The sequence below is a fragment of the Synchiropus splendidus genome, chromosome 3, assembly GCF_027744825.2.
Source record: "Synchiropus splendidus isolate RoL2022-P1 chromosome 3, RoL_Sspl_1.0, whole genome shotgun sequence".
In the NCBI taxonomy this organism is placed as follows: domain Eukaryota; kingdom Metazoa; phylum Chordata; class Actinopteri; order Syngnathiformes; family Callionymidae; genus Synchiropus; species Synchiropus splendidus.
Genome location: NC_071336.1, coordinates 36,257,613 through 36,269,561, shown reverse-complemented (window position 1 = coordinate 36,269,561; position 11,949 = coordinate 36,257,613). Strand labels below are relative to the sequence as shown.

The window sequence follows — 11,949 nt, the reverse complement described above, 5'->3', positions numbered from 1 at the left end:
AGTGGCTGGATGTTGGCCTCAACCCAGCCACAGGACTTGAATTGGACTCACGACTTGCGCGCACCTCTGTCTTGATGTGGTCTGGGCTCCGTCACGTGACTCCCGAGTGAGATGCGGCGCTGTTCTGCGACTTTGGCCCCGCTGGAGGCGTGTGCACCAGACAAGGCGGTCGCTGCCCCTAAAAGCCCACCATCCAAAACACATGGCTCACCTGAAGCAGACCGGAGCCCAGTTATCTTCAGGTTTTCACCATCAGAACTCTGCGTGTCCTCATAAGACCAGCGTCTTGTCAAAGGATATTGATACAGGTGCACACACGTTTGTCCGGCAAAAGGGCCCCACAAAGACATAAGGCCTGGCAGGGGGCCTGTGTTTTCCCCGGGTGAGGACCTCTCCAGGATGGATATGCTGAAACACTCACACACACACACACGCACACACACAGCCCTCGAGTCACCCGGCGAGCTGGGACATTTCAAGTGAAGCAGCTTGCACTTCCACATCTTGTGCAGTAGGTGGGAGCAGAGTTCAATTCATCTGCACCCGGGTTTGGACTCCAACCCAAGGGTTAGAACGCGTGTCACCTTCCCAGTGTTGTGGAGACTCATCTCCACAACTGCCCTCGCTGGCGGGGAGTTACACCACTGCGCTACGTCAAAGAATTCTGCTACGTTTGAGGTCACTTATTCACTTAAACTGCTCCTCGAACGTGGGGGCGCACCTCCCTGTGACTGTCAATCAAAAGGTCCTCTGATCTTCATGCAGGGATCCAGGAGCACGGCCTCCTTCACCGCGTCGGTGTCTCGTCTTCAGGGATCTGGACCGAGCCACCAGACTCTCCACTATGATGCCACAGATCCCAAGAGGTCAGTGGGAAATAACCACAACTGCTCCACTTCATGTCTCATGACGTCATGGTGCTGAGGTAGGCAGTCTGTGGGAAGGTCACCGTCGTTCATCACAGACTGCACCCAAACCCTCCCACCCCCGTGGGGTCCTGGAAGCACCCCCGCTGTGTGTGTGTTCAGGAGGGGGAGCGCAATTGTGTAGAACAACTCTGAGAGTTGTGTAACTCCGGTATTAATAGAAACATAATCCTGGTGGGTTCCATAAGATTTTTGCGAGGACAGGTGTGCGCGCGCACACACACACAGTTTGCCAATAAACATCATGTGTCACATACCAGCAGTGAGCCACTCGTTAGCCCCCAACACACACACACACAGTTAATTCCGTACACGCCGTGTGAATCATTTGTTTGCTCGGACAGCAGGGGGCGTCACCGTCATTATTAGGCGAAAGTTTAGCGAGATGTTCGTTGACGTCATTGAACCAGACTGAAGTTTATCAGAACCCTTTATTGAACCGTCGTGTGTGTGTGTGTGTGTGTGAGCGACCACACAGCGAGACCCCCCCTCCCCCGTCCCCCCTCCTACACACACACCGCCCCCTCTGTGTCTCTCTGTCTCACACCTGACGCCGAGCTCTTATTGTGAAGGTCCACCTGCGGGTGTTCGGACTCTCTCTCCGCCGCCGAAGCGTCTCAAGTGTCGGAGATGCGGGAGGACCCGGAGCAGACGCGCTGAGGAGTCCGGAGCGTCCGTTTCTGCTCCTCCTCCGCCGGATTACTCCCGCTGATCTACTCCGGACACTCTTCTCCGGAGTTTGACTTCCGGATGGATCGGGACGCGGCGCGGCGGTGATGGTGTGACGGACTCGAACCGGCGACGGAGCTGCAGGACGTTCACATGTAAGTGTCGGTCCAGCTCAGTTCGCGAGTCCCGTCGGAACCCTGGTCAGCCGACACTCGCGCAACTTCCAGCGTCCGCTCGAGACTCCGAGGGTTTGGCGCTGACGCAGCAGCGGCCACCCTGCGCTCGCGCGCGTGTCTTCCTTCGTCTTTTTCTCCAGAGATGGGTTTCCAAGCGACGTGGACGCGCGGCGACTTTTCCGTTCATTAGCCGGAGCGTGTGCACGCGCAGGCTGTCAATTGTGTTACTTTGGTCAGTGTGTGTGTGTGTGAATATTGAATTTATTCCATGTTTCTGTCGATGAGGGAATTCACTTTTATTCCAAACATTTCAGAACCGCTCTGTGTGTGTTCGTGTGGAAGTGATGTATCTATTCCATGGTGAAGTCATCTCGGGGAATCGTTCATGGTCTGACCACTGTGCATCTGACTGTACACGCCACTCTTTCTGAAATCACATTACTTTTGCTTGACACTGCTGAACAGAGAGAGCGACAACACACCATGCAGCGACTTGCACAAATCTCTTGCACACACAAAATGGAGCCCTGAGTTCAGTTGTTGACCTTTAACCTCAGTGAACCTTCAGTTGTCATGATTCGTGGCTCAACATCGTGACAAGTGTGTTGATGAAACATGAACGTCGTCGTAGTGACGAGTGTGTCGGTGAAGGGTCAGCGTCGTCGTGGTGACGAGTGTGTCGGCGAAGCGTCAGCGTGGTGACGAGTGTGTCGGTGAAGCATAAGCGTGGTGACGAGTGTGTCGGTGAAGCGTCAGCGTGGTGACGAGTGTGTCAGTGAAGCGTCAGCGTGGTGACGAGTGTGTCGGTGAAGCGTCAGCGTGGTGACGAGTGTGTCGGTGAAGCGTCAGCGTGGTGACGAGTGTGTCGGTGAAGCGTCGGCGTGGTGACGAGTGTGTCGGTGAAGCATAAGCGTGGTGACGAGTGTGTCGGTGAAGCGTCAGCGTGGTGACGAGTGTGTCGGTGAAGCGTCGGCGTGGTGACGAGTGTGTCGGTGAAGCATAAGCGTGGTGACGAGTGTGTCGGTGAAGCGTCAGCGTGGTGACGAGTGTGTCGGTGAAGCGTCGGCGTGGTGACGAGTGTGTCGGTGAAGCATTAGCGTGGTGACGAGTGTGTCGGTGAAGCGTCGGCGTGGTGACGAGTGTGTCGGTGAAGCGTCGGCGTGGTGACGAGTGTGTCGGTGAAGCAGGGAGAAAAGCGGATGTGAGGGCTGTCCAACTCTGATCTTCACAACTCAAGAGTTTCCAGGTTCAGATGGGGCTTCACGGTTAGTTTGCTCTGCCTGGAGTCAAAGCTGATCCACAAACGGCTCATGCTGCCGTCGTGCACTAACAGCTGACTGTTTAGTCTGTTTCCTCCTGGACGGCTCTCCTTTGCCCCGCCCCATCTGCATGCCATGTGTGGCACGGACGATCGGCAGGTTTGCTTCCCGCAGAGGTTCATGAAACACGTCCAGTCAGAAGCAGACTGGCCTTGTTGTCCCACTCTTATCATGGCACGTCAGTGGTGTGAAGCGGAGGAACTGGAACACCTCCACTTGCCAAAGCTGCCCTCATCAGACGCGGTGGTCACATGACTGCTCTGCAGGTTGGTCTGCCCCGTCACTGCCCCCTGTTGGGACACCCACAGCCACAGCTTTGACAAGGTCCTTCCTCTGAATGTGTGTGTGGTCCCAGGGAGGTCACTGAGTCACGCAACAAACGGCCTGAAGCTTCTGTGTCAACACTGTGAGGTTGGGCTGCTCAGCAACAGGTGTCCCGCTAGTGGAGCGCCATCTTCACCTGCACTGCATGAGAGAGTGAGAGAGCTGACCTTTCCTGGGAGCCACCGCCACCATGACATGTCTGATCGACTACTTCCTGCTAGTTATGAGCCCTGCTCCCATATTGCACTGCTGCACAGTTATACACCACTGACTGGCTCTAACAGGTGAAGTGATGGTGATGAAGAGGATGATGGTGATGATGATGATGATGGCGATGAAGATGATGGTGATGATGATGATGATGATGGTGATGATGATGATGGCAATGATGGTGATGAAGAGGATGATGATGGTGATGAAGGTGATGAAGATGATGATGTGATGAAGATGATGGTGATGAAGATGATGATGAAGATGATGATGATGATGATGGTGATGATGGTGATGATGATGATGGTGATGAAGATGATGATGATGATGATGGTGATGATGATGATGGTGATGATGATGATGATGGTGATGAAGGTGATGAAGATGATGATGGTGATGAAGATGGTGATGATGATGATGATGATGATGATGAAGATGGTGATGATGATGAAGATGGTGATGATGGTGATGAAGATGGTGATGATGATGATGATGATGATGATGAAGATGGTGATGGTGGTGATGATGAAGATGGTGGTGAAGATCATTGACTTGATGTTCTAACTGTTAAAAAACCCAAACCAGCCACAGTGATTTAATCAGCCATGAGGGACGACAGAGGAGAACAAGAGAACAGCAGGACATACACACACTCACTCAGGCACAGGAATAATAACAGAATTGAAGAGACATGAAGGAGGAGTGAGACTCAACTAGGATAAATCTAACTGGGTCGCTGAGTGTGTGTGAGTGTGTGTGTGTGAGGCGCGGAGAGAGAGAGAGAGAGAGAGAGAGAGTTTGTAAGTCTGTGTTTGGCGTCAGCTCTCATGTGACACTGGTCACCTTTGGAGGGCTGATGGATTTCTCTCTCTCTCTCACACTGGCTCTGCTCTGCCTTCTGTCGGATGGGAGCTGGTCACCAGTGAGGCAGCGCCGAGTCAGCTGACGTCTTGACTCTGGTTCCCCCCTCAGTGGTGTCCTCACCTCTGAGCTGCTGCTGCGCTGCACAGCTCACCTGGCAGCACGGCTGATGTCACCGCTGACATCAAGTCAACTCAGCATCTTTCCTGTTTACACTCATCCTCATTCACCTGTTCCACAAGTGAAGCAACGTCTGCCTGCGTGTGTGAGTGCGTCTGTGTACCTGCTTTAGCCTCGCTTGTGTGGACCATTTGGCCGGTCCCCACAAGGTTCAGCCTTGATGTGAGAGTGAAGACTTCAAAATAACTGGCTTCCATTCTGCTTCAGCTTCGCCATGTTTCCTGGATGGTTAGGTTTAGGTGGAGAGGCTGGGGAAAGGGTGATGACGGTGCGAGGTCCCCACAAGGACAGAGCGACAGCCGTGTGTGTGTGTGTGTGTGAGTTGCTATAACAGAGCGCTGACCTCCTTTCGTGCTAAATTAAAAGAACCTTAATATTGATGTCTGATGAGGTGCGTGCGTGTGTGTATGTTTTGCCGTACTTGTGAGGACATTGGGACATGTCCTCACAAGGTTTAGAGGGTTCACACCTCAGGCAAAGTAGTTCATCATAACTGGGTCTCAGTTTGGGTGCGAGTCCTGGTTCAGGTGAGCCACATGTTTTGGATGGTTAGGTTTAGGGGGAGAGGTCCTCACAAGGGTAGCGAGAGAGGCAAAGGTGTGTGTGTGCGCGAGGGCGGCTGAAACAACAGAGGCATGTGCCAGTCACAGTCTGATCACTTCTGTGAGTGTGTGTGCGAGTGACAGCTGACTCAGGGTCGACTCGTGCAGGGCCACAGAAGAGGGGTCACCACCCCAGCACACACACAACACCTGAGTCCACACAAACACTCTGTTTCAAGAAGCACACGTCAGTCACATGACTGGGCCATTTACAGAGGGCGGGGGTCATCAGAATGTCATGGGTCGCGTGGCATGGCAAGGAAGCAGACTGTAGGGGGCGCTGTTCAGATGAGTGTCCTGTGGCTCCTTGTGGAGACCTTTTCCCAGCCTCTCATGGCTCACCTGAACCAGGACCCTGAACCAGACTGGAACCACTTGTCTTCATCTTCAGATGGAGGCTTGGACTTGTTAAGACCAACCAAATGGTCCTCACGAGTAGGAATAAAACAGGTACACACACACACACACACACAAATGCCAGCAGCAGTTGCTCTGAACAGTCAAAGCAACTGGACACCTGTCAGGTGTGTGTGTGTGTGTGTGTGTTGGGGGGTGGAGGGAGGGAGAGAGACTGGACAGTGCTCTAATAATACCTTCAGCTTGGTCCCTTTAATGGACTCCACTCTGTATATGTGTGTGTATGTGTCTTGACAACAACAACAACTTTATGGGGACCTATTGCCGGTCCCCATAGGTCCAAACCTCAATTTGAGGATGAAGACATGGAAATACCTGGGTGATTATAGTCCGGGCCTGGCGCACCAGTCCCAGGCTCAGAGCCCCCCTGTTTGACTGTGTTGCTGAGCAGAGCCACATGCTACAGACACGTCAGGCTGTGAGGCTTCACCTGAGCAGCTGCTCACCTGACTCAGTACAGTGGTTCAAGCTCCTCCCTGTGTGTCACCAGGTTGCTGGCTCACATCCAGCGTACGTCTCTTGTGCATGTCTTTTTCAAACTCCTCCATTTGACCCTGATTCTCCTGGAAATATCAAGTGGCGAAGATAGAAATGTGGGCGCCACTGACTTGACTCCTCTATATTGGGACGTGGCTCCTGCCACCAATAACGTGGCCCCGCTCTGTGTGTGTGTGTGTGAGCCACGCAGCAGACTGGAGCCTCTTCACGGACTTCACCTCCATCAACAGTGAGTCACAGGTGAAACACATGACACACCTTTAGTTGAGGGAAGGACAGAGTCAAACGTGGAACTGAGTCATGTCTCAGTGGTGTTGATGGTGGATCTGATGAGGCTCCAGGTCTGAGGACCACCACTCACATCGCCATTGAACCTGCAGCCGGGCACAATGTTTACCTTTCAAAGTTCTGGCTCTGGTGGGACCCAGCAGGAAGGCGCTGGCCTCTGTTTGCACCCGGTTGGTCAGAAAGATCACAGGTCCTGTCCTGGTTTGAAACAGTCTCATCTGTATTTCGGTGAGGAACCGGCTAGTTCCTGGTCAGAGAAACACAATCTGATCCATCAGGCCAAAGCCCAGATTGTTGCCGCCAGGTTGATGGACCTTCGTACAACATCAGTGGAGATGTGACTGTTGCCTCCACACCGTCATGTTAACGCGAGCAGAACAGCTTGTTGAAAGGCTCACCTGGAAATGCACCTGGAAGCTGACATCCTGACAGGTGAGTCCAAAACAATATGGTGTCTTCTTCCGGCTTGTGTTCAGGCTGGCGTGCAGTTCCTGGTCGACCTTCTGCGCCATGATGTGATGCTAGCGTTAGCTAGATCACAGATATTGAGTGCATTTGTTCGCTTCTGTGTTGAGTTTGTTTCCCAGCTTTTAAACACCAAGGCAAACTTCAACTGAGGGTCAATAAAGTTTTGACGTGAGACGTCACGTTAGCTGTGAGCTGCTAGCTCTGACAAGGAGCGTGGTTCTGTGGTGAGGGTTTGTGGTCACGTTAGCGGTGCATCAGGTTTGGAAGAGGTGCATTTGACTGGCTTCCTCGTGGTGAGTGTGTGGGACCGTGGCAGCGCTGCTGCTCGTGAGGGACAGGCATCAGCCTGGATCCAGAGTGTCGAGACCGAATCTGCATCATCTGGCAGGTCGCCAACACCCTCCACTTGTTCATGAGCTAATGTCATCATGTCGCCCACCTCCGTCTCCGGACAAATGAGGTGAAACTGGATCATTTGCCACGGCACAGGTGAAACGGAAGTGTCCAATTTGGGCTGTGCTCGTCAAAAAACACAGCTCTGGTGCCGCTGCTCTGGTGCCGCTGCTCTGGTGCCACAGCTCTGGTGCCGCTGCTCTGGTCCCACAGCTCTGGTGCCACTGCTCTGGTGCCGCTGCTCTGGTGCCGCTGCTCTGGTGCCGCTGCTCTGATCCCACAGCTCTGGTGCCGCTGCTCTGGTCCCACAGCTCTGGTCCCACAGCTCTGGTCCCACAGCTCTGGTCCCACACCTCTGGTGCCGCTGCTCTGGTCCCACAGCTCTGGTCCCACAGCTCTGGTGCCGCTGCTCTGGTGCCGCTGCTCTGGTGCCGCTGCTCTGGTGCCGCTGCTCTGGTCCCACAGCTCTGATCCCACAGCTCTGGTGCCGCCGCTCTGGACCCACAGCTCTGGTCCCACAGCTCTGGTGCCGCTGCTCTGGTCCCACAGCTCTAGTGCCGCTGCTCTGGTGCAACTGCTCTGGTGCTACTGTTCTGGTCCCACAGCTCTGGTGCCACCGCTCTGGTCCCACAGCTCTGGTCCCACAGCTCTGGTCCCACAGCTCTGGTGCCACTGCTCTGGTGCCGCTGCTCTGGTGCCGCTGCTCTGGTCCCACAGCTCTGGTCCCACAGCTCTGGTCCCACAGCTCTGGTCCCACACCTCTGGTGCCGCTGCTCTGGTGCCGCTGCTCTGGTCCCACAGCTCTGGTGCCGCTGCTCTGGTGCCGCTGCTCTGGTCCCACAGCTCTGGTCCCACAGCTCTGGTGCCGCTGCTCTGGTGCCGCTGCTCTGGTGCCGCTGCTCTGGTCCCACAGCTCTGATCCCACAGCTCTGGTGCCGCCGCTCTGGACCCACAGCTCTGGTCCCACAGCTCTGGTGCCGCTGCTCTGGTCCCACAGCTCTGGTGCCGCTGCTCTGGTGCAACTGCTCTGGTGCTACTGTTCTGGTCCCACAGCTCTGGTCCCACAGCTCTGGTCCCACAGCTCTGGTCCCACAGCTCTGGTGCCGCTGCTCTGGTGCCGCTGCTCTGGTCCCACAGCTCTGATCCCACAGCTCTGGTGCCGCTGCTCTGGTGCCGCTGCTCTGGTCCCACAGCTCTGGTGCCGCCGCTCTGGACCCACAGCTCTGATCCCACAGCTCTGGTGCCGCTGCTCTGGTCCCACAGCTCTTGTCCCACAGCTCTGGTCCCACAGCTCTGGTCCCACAGCTCTGGTCCCACACCTCTGGTGCCGCTGCTCTGGTGCCGCTGCTCTGGTCCCACAGCTCTGGTCCCACAGCTCTGGTGCCGCTGCTCTGGTGCCGCTGCTCTGGTGCCGCTGCTCTGGTCCCACAGCTCTGGTGCCGCCGCTCTGGACCCACAGCTCTGGTCCCACAGCTCTGGTGCCGCTGCTCTGGTCCCACAGCTCTGGTGCCGCTGCTCTGGTGCAACTGCTCTGGTGCTACTGTTCTGGTCCCACAGCTCTGGTCCCACAGCTCTGGTCCCACAGCTCTGGTCCCACAGCTCTGGTGCCGCTGCTCTGGTGCCGCTGCTCTGGTCCCACAGCTCTGATCCCACAGCTCTGGTGCCGCTGCTCTGGTGCCGCTGCTCTGGTCCCACAGCTCTGGTGCCGCCGCTCTGGACCCACAGCTCTGATCCCACAGCGCTGGTGCCGCTGCTCTGGTCCCACAGCTCTGGTGCCGCTGCTCTGGTGCCGCTGCTCTGGTCCCACAGCTCTGGTCCCACACCTCTGGTGCCGCTGCTCTGGTGCCGCTGCTCTGGTCCCACAGCTCTGGTCCCACAGCTCTGGTGCCGCTGCTCTGGTGCCGCTGCTCTGGTGCCGCTGCTCTGATCCCACAGCTCTGGTGCCGCCGCTCTGGACCCACAGCTCTGGTCCCACAGCTCTGGTCCCACAGCTCTGGTCCCACAGCTCTGATCCCACAGCTCTGATCCCACAGCTCTGGTGCCGCTGCTCTGGTGCCACAGCTTTGGTTCACTTCAGTTGTCAATCACGTCTGTGGCTTTTGACCTGCGAACTGAAGGATGACTGAAGGAAAAAGTGATTAAGTGATGCTCCAAGTGAACATTGAATAATGAATGTGTGAATGTGTGTCAGCAGCTGTGAGCAGTGGTCACCAGAGCGACTCAAGCTCCACCCTCGATGATGTCATCACGTAACACCATCTGAAAGTCGACTCCTTCGTAGGAGTACAATGACACCACGCACACACTCTCTCACTCCCTCTCAGACTGGAAACCCAGTTAGAGTCACCCAGTTATTCGGAAGTCTGCATCCTCAAATTGAGGCCTGACTTTGTGGGGTCCAGCCAAATGGTCCCCACAGAGGCTTAAGATCCGCTCAAGTGAGGATAAGCCAGGTACTCACACAGTGACACACACACACACACACAGGCACACAGCACTTCAGGCAGAGAAATGGCAGTGCCATGGTGTGACCTGGTGATGGCGCACTCAGTACCATGTCTGTTCGGCTCCCTCTCCTGTCAGGCTCACCCTCGCTCGCCGGCTGATTCAAGATTTGTTTACATTTGTACTCACAGCACTGAAACACAGCAATGTTCTCGAGCAGACTGACTGGCCGACTGCCACGTCACATGGTGGTGGAGTGCCTTTGTTGTTGTTGTTGGGCAGCGTGTTGTTGTTGTTGGGCAGTGTGTTGTTGTTGGGCAGTGTGTTGTTGTTGGGCAGTGTGTTGTTGTTGTGGGGCAGTGTGTTGTTGTTGGGCAGTGTGTTGTTGTTGTTGGGCAGTGTGTTGTTGTTGTTGGGCAGTGTGTTGTTGTTGGGCAGTGTGTTGTTGTTGGGCAGTGTGTTGTTGTTGTTGGGCAGTGTGTTGTTGTTGGGCAGTGTGTTGTTGTTGGGCAGTGTGTTGTTGTTGTTGGGCAGTGTGTTGTTTTTGGGCAGTGTGTTGTTGTTGTGGGGCAGTGTGTTGTTGTTGGGCAGTGTGTTGTTGTTGGGCAATGTGTTGTTGTTGTTGGGCAGTGTGTTGTTGTTGTTGGGCAGTGTGTTGTTGGGCAGTGTGTTGTTGTTGTTGGGCAGTGTGTTGTTGTTGGGCAGCGTGTTGTTGTTGTGGGGCAGTGTGTTGTTCTTGTGGGGCAGTGTGTTGTTCTTGTTGGGCAGTGTGTTGTTCTTGTGGGGCAGTGTGTTGTTGTTGTTGGGCAGTGTGTTGTTGTTGGGCAGCGTGTTGTTGTTGGGCAGTGTGTTGTTGTTGGGCAGTGTGTTGTTGTTGTTGGGCAGTGTGTTGTTGTTGGGCAGTGTGTTGTTGTTGGGCAGTGTGTTGTTGTTGTTGGGCAGTGTGTTGTTGTTGGGCAGTGTGTTGTTGTTGGGCAGTGTGTTGTTGTTGTTGGGCAGTGTGTTGTTGTTGTTGGGCAGTGTGTTGTTGTGGGGCAGTGTGTTGTTGTTGTTGGGCAGTGTGTTGTGGGGCAGTGTGTTGTTGTTGTTGGGCAGTGTGTTGTGGGGCAGTGTGTTGTTGTTGGGCAGTGTGTTGTGGGGCAGTGTGTTGTTGTTGTTGGGCAGTGTGTTGTGGGGCAGTGTGTTGTTGTTGTGGGGCAGTGTGTTGTTGTTCTTGGGCAGTGTGTTGTTGTTGTTGGGCAGTGTGTTGTTGTTGTTGGGCAGTGTGTTGTTGTTGGGCAGCGTGTTGTTGTTGTGGGGCAGTGTGTTGTTCTTGTGGGGCAGTGTGTTGTTCTTGTTGGGCAGTGTGTTGTTGTTGTGGGGCAGTGTGTTGTTGTTGTTGGGCAGTGTGTTGTTGTTGTTGGGCAGTGTGTTGTTGTTGTTGAGCAGTGTGTTGTTGTTGTTGGGCAGTGTGTTGTTGTTGTGGGGCAGTGTGTTGTTGTTGTTGGGCAGTGTGTTGTTGTTGTGGGGCAGTGTGTTGTTGTTGGGCAGTGTGTTGTTGCTGGGCAGTGTGTTGTTGTTGTTGGGCAGTGTGTTGTTGTTGTTGGGCAGTGTGTTGTTGTAGGGCAGTGTGTTGTTGTTGTGGGGCAGTGTGTTGTTGTGGGGCAGTGTGTTGTTGTTGGGCAGTGTGTTGTTGTTGCTGGGCAGTGTGTTGTTGTGGGGCAGTGTGTTGTTGTTGTTGGGCAGTGTGTTGTTGTTGGGCAGTGTGTTGTTGCTGGGCAGTGTGTTGTTGTTGTTGGGCAGTGTGTTGTTGTTGTGGGGCAGTGTGTTGTTGTTGGGCAGTGTGTTGTTGCTGGGCAGTGTGTTGTTGCTGGGCAGCGTGTTGTTGTGGGGCAGTGTGTTGTTGTTGGGCAGTGTGTTGTTGCTGGGCAGCGTGTTGTTGTGGGGCAGTGTGTTGTTGTTGGGCAGTGTGTTGTTGTTGTGGGGCAGTGTGTTGTTGTTGGGCAGTGTGTTGTTGTTGTGGGGCAGTGTGTTGTTGTGGGGCAGTGTGTTGTTGTTGTGGGGCAGTGTGTTGTTGTTGTTGGGCAGTGTGTTGTTGTTGTTGGGCAGTGTGTTGTTGTTGTTGAGCAGTGTGTTGTTGTTGTTGGGCAGTGTGTTGTTGCTGGGCAGTGTGTTGTTGTTGTGGGGCAGTGTG

General features: G+C 54.7%; 1 protein-coding gene across 2 annotated transcripts in view; it reads left to right on the top strand.

Annotated features, from left to right (window-relative positions):
* Positions 1-764: 764 nt before the first annotated feature.
* Positions 765-11,949, top strand: part of LOC128755482 (sodium channel protein type 4 subunit alpha-like) — a 45,102-nt gene continuing 33,917 nt past the window's right edge. Inside the window, exons 1-2 of one of the 2 annotated variants that reach the window (XM_053859072.1) lie at positions 765-866; positions 1,499-1,750. Coding sequence is in view for 1 of the 2 variants with exons in the window: in XM_053859071.1 (XP_053715046.1) it covers positions 3,560-3,567 (8 nt within the window). In the remaining variant the exon portion in view is untranslated. Of the gene's footprint in view, positions 867-1,498; positions 1,751-1,836; positions 3,568-11,949 lie in introns of those variants that run through there. The other variant, XM_053859071.1, reaches the window with a different exon arrangement.